The 5000-nt window shown below is 67.7% G+C and overlaps 1 protein-coding gene across 1 annotated transcript in view; it reads right to left on the reverse strand.

Annotated features, from left to right (window-relative positions):
- LOC114559089 (uncharacterized) overlaps positions 1–5000 on the reverse strand; it is an 8773-nt gene that overhangs the window by 1604 nt on the left and 2169 nt on the right. The window contains exons 5-6 of the mRNA XM_028583522.1: positions 531–800; positions 1–416 (exon numbers count right to left, since the gene is read on the reverse strand). The exon at positions 1–416 is cut by the window's left edge and continues 539 nt beyond it. Coding sequence (XP_028439323.1) covers positions 1–416; positions 531–800 — 686 coding nt within the window. The remainder of the gene's footprint in view (positions 417–530; positions 801–5000) is intronic.

The following is a 5000-nucleotide window of genomic DNA, read 5'->3' on the forward strand; positions in this document are numbered from 1 at the left end:
CCTGTGGACCGTGGTCTCCGCGGCCAAAGAAAGCAGCAGGAGGGAGGAGGCGTTTCAGCAGGGCCATCCCAGCGCTTAGAGTGGCAGCACTCTCTGATGTGGTGATCAGCACGCCGAGAGGCAGTCCCCCTGCAGCAGAGGGGCTTACAAACAGTAAAAGGCGGGGGGTTTTCCTGTTGCAATTCCCCGAGGAATCCACAAAGACCATCTCTCCACTCTGCTGCACCCTTGTGTGGACCCGCTGCATCACAGGGGTGCAAATGGCCACAAGCTGCTGGCCGTCGCTGGTCTGTTCTATCTGAGCACAGACGCAGCCCTGCTCCTCGTTGTACCTGGCGAGGCGCTCTCGCAGCTCTACCACCAGCTTCTCTCCAGAAGGGGCACCATATGATTTCTGGAATATTTTGTAGTATAGCCTGTTGTAACACATAAGATCATTGACACAGTAAGGGTTACAGTATATACAGAGAAAGACAGTAAGAAGGTACCCCAGTAGGTTTTTGGAGTTTGTCCTATGTGGATAAGCTAACCTGTAGCAGAACTGGAGGTCTGGGCAGACGGCCCGGTCTGCTGCTGCATAGAAATAATCTTCTCCCTCTTCCTCCTGCAGGTCGTATTTGATGGTATCGAGAGCAGAGGACGGAGAATGACCTTTCTCAAAGAGCTCAGTCAGCCTTTCAATGGTGATGGCAGACACATCCCTCTTCCTGAGGGCGTCGGCGCCAGCGAGGCTGTGGTTGTGCTCGTTCCTCAGGTTGACATACAGGAGGTAACCCTCCGCCATGTGGCGATCTGTCGACCTGGCAACACCACAGGAACACGGATGATATTAAAGGATGCACACGTGCAATAAAATGATCCTATAGAGCTGACATTTAGGACTCTAAGGGCTCCTGCACACTGCCTGGTGACACGCACGTCTCAGGCGCAGCTTGTGACACGCTCACGCCACGCTCACATCACGCTCACACCACGCTCACACCACGCTCACACCACGCTCACGCCACACCACGCTCACACCACGCTCACACCACGCTCACACCACGCTCACGCCACACCACGCTCACACCACGTTCACACCACGCTCACACCACGCTCACACCACACCACGCTCACACCACGCTCACGCCACGCTCACACCACACCACGCTCACGCCACACCACGCTCACGCCACGTTCACACCACGCTCACGCCACGCTCACACCACGCTCACACCACACCACGCTCACACCACACCACGCTCACGCCACACCACGCTCACGCCACGTTCACACCACGCTCACGCCACGCTCACACCACACCACGCTCACGCCACACCACGCTCACGCCACGCTCACACCACGCTCACACCACACCACGCTCACACCACACCACGCTCACACCACACTCACACCACACCACGCTCACACCACGCTCACACCACACCACGCTCACACCACGCCACACCACACCACGCTCACACCACACCACGCTCACACCACGCTCACACCACACCACGCCACGCCACACCACGCCACGCCCACGTTCACACCACGCCACACCACACCACGCCACACCACACCACGCCACACCACGCCACACCACGCCACGCCACGCCACACCACGCTCACACCACGCCACGCCACGCCACGCTCACGCCACGCTCACGCCACACCACGCTCACGCCACGCTCACACCACGCTCACACCACACCACGCCACACCACACCACGCCACACCACGCCACACCACACCACGCCACGCCACGCCACACCACGCCACACCACACCACGCCACACCACACCACGCCACACCACACCACGCCACACCACGCCACACCACACCACGCCACGCCACGCCACACCACGCCACACCACACCACGCCACGCCACGCCACACCACGCCACACCACACCACGCCACACCACACCACGCCACACCACACCACGCCAGCCACGCCACTCCACACCACGCCACGCCACGCCACTCCACACCACGCCACGCCACACCACGCCACGCCACGCCACCCACACCACGCCACTCCACACCACGCCACGCCACGCCACTCCACACCACGCCACGCCACGCCACTCCACACCACGCCACGCCACGCTCGCTCCACCACACCACGCCACGCCACGCCACACCACACCACGCCAGCCACGCCCACGCCACGCCACGCTCACGCCACACCACGCTCACACCACACCACGCTCACACCACGTTCACACCACGCTCACGCCACGCTCACGCCACGCTCACGCCACACCACGCTCACGCCACACCACGCTCACACCACACCACGCTCACACCACACCACGCTCACACCACGCTCACACCACGCTCACACCACACCACGCCAGCCACGCCACGCCACGCCACTCCACACCACGCCACGCCACGCCACGCTCCACACCACGCCACGCCACGCCACGCCACACCACGCCACGCCACGCCACTCCACACCACGCCACGCCACGCCACACCACGCTCACACCACGCCACACCACACCACGCCACACCACACCACGCCACACCACACCACGCCACACCACACCACACCACGCCCACGCCTCGCCACGCCACGCCACGCTCACACCACGCCACGCCACACCACGCCACACCACACCACGCCACACACCACACCACGCCACACCACACCACGCCACACCACGCCACACCACACCACGCCACGCCACGCCACACCACGCCACACCACACCACGCCACACCACACCACGCCACGCCACACCACCCACACCACGCCACACCACGCCACTCCACACCACGCCAGCCACGCCACGCCACCACGCCACGCCACGCCACGCCACGCCACGCCACACCACACCACGCCACGCCACGCCAGCCACGCCACGCCCACGCCACACCACACCACGCCACACCACGCCACACCACGCCACGCCACGCCACACCACACCACGCCACGCCACACTCACACCACCACCACGCCACACCACACCACGCCACGCCACACCACACCACGCCAGCCACGCCACGCCACGCCACGCCACGCCACGCCACACCACGCCACGCCACGCCACACCACGCCACACCACACCACCACGCCACACCACGCCACGCCACACCACGCCACACCACACCACGCCACACCACACCACGCCACGCCACGCCACACCACGCCACACCACACCACGCCACACCACACCACGCCAGCCACGCCACGCCACGCCACTCCACACCACGCCACGCCACGCCACTCCACACCACGCCACGCCACGCCACTCCACACCACGCCACGCCACGCCACACCACGCCACTCCACACCACGCCACGCCACGCCACACCACGCCACACCACACCACGCCAGCCACGCCACGCCCGCGCCAGCCACGCCACGCCACGCCACGCCACACCACGCCAGCCACGCCACGCCACGCCACGCCACGCCACACCACACCACGCCAGCCACGCCACGCCACGCCAGCCACGCCACGCCACACCACGCCACGCCACGCCACACCACGCCAGCCACGCCACGCCACGCCACACCACACCACGCCACGCCAGCCACGCCACGCCACGCCACGCCACACCACGCCACACCACGCCACGCCACGCCACGCCACGCCACGCCACACCACGCCACACCACGCCACACCACGCCACCACACCAGACCAGCCACGCCACGCCACGCCACGCCACGCCACGCCACGCCACGCCACGCCACGCCACGCCACGCCACGCCACGCCACACCACGCCACGCCACGCCACGCCACACCACACCACGCCACACCACACCACACCACGCCACGCCACGCCACACCACGCCACGCCACGCCACGCCACGCCACACCACGCCACACCACACCACGCCACACCACACCACGCCACACCACACCACGCCCACCACGCCACGCCACACCACACCACGCCACACCACGCCACGCCACGCCACACCACACCACGCCACGCCACGCCACACCACGCCACGCCACGCCATGCCATGCCACACCACACCACGCCACACCACACCACGCCACGCCACGCCAGCCACGCTAACGCCACGCCACACCACACCACGCCACACCACGCCACGCCACGCCACGCCAGCCACGCTACCACGCCACGCCACGCCACGCCACGCCACACCACGCCACGCCACGCCACACCACGCCAGCCACGCCACGCCACGCCACACCACGCCATGCTCACACCACGCCAGCCACGCCACGCCACGCCACACCACGCCACGCCACACCACGCCACGCCACGCCACACCACGCCACGCCACACCACGCCAGCCACGCCACGCCACGCCACACCACGCCACACCACGCCACCACGCCACGCCACGCCACGCCACGCCACGCCACACCACGCCACACCACGCCACGCCACGCCACACCACGCCACGCCACGCCACGCCACGCCACACCACACCACGCGCCACGCCACGCCACACCACGCCACGCCACGCCATGCTCACACCACACCATGCTCACACCACACCACGCCACGCCACGCCACGCCACGCCACGCCACGCCACGCCACGCCACGCCACGCCACCACGCCACGCCACGCCACGCTCACACCACGCCACACCACGCCATGCCTCACACCACGCCAGCCACGCCACGCCACGCCACACCACGCCACGCCACGCCACACCACGCCACACCACGCCACACCACGCCACGCCACACCACGCCAGCCACGCCACGCCACGCCACACCACGCCACGCCACGCCACGCCACGCCACGCCACACCACACACCACACCACGCCACGCCACACCACACCCACGCCACGCCACGCCACACCACGCCACGCCACGCCACGCCACACCACGCCACGCCACGCCACGCCACACCACACCACACCACACCACGCTCACGCCATGCTCACACCACACCACGCCACGCCACACCACGCCACACCACACCACGCCACGCCACGCCACGCCACGCCACACCACACCACACCACGCCACGCCACGCCACACCACGCCACACCACACCACGCCACGCCACGCCACGCC

This window comes from Perca flavescens, chromosome 7 (assembly GCF_004354835.1).
Source record: "Perca flavescens isolate YP-PL-M2 chromosome 7, PFLA_1.0, whole genome shotgun sequence".
NCBI lineage: Eukaryota > Metazoa > Chordata > Actinopteri > Perciformes > Percidae > Perca > Perca flavescens.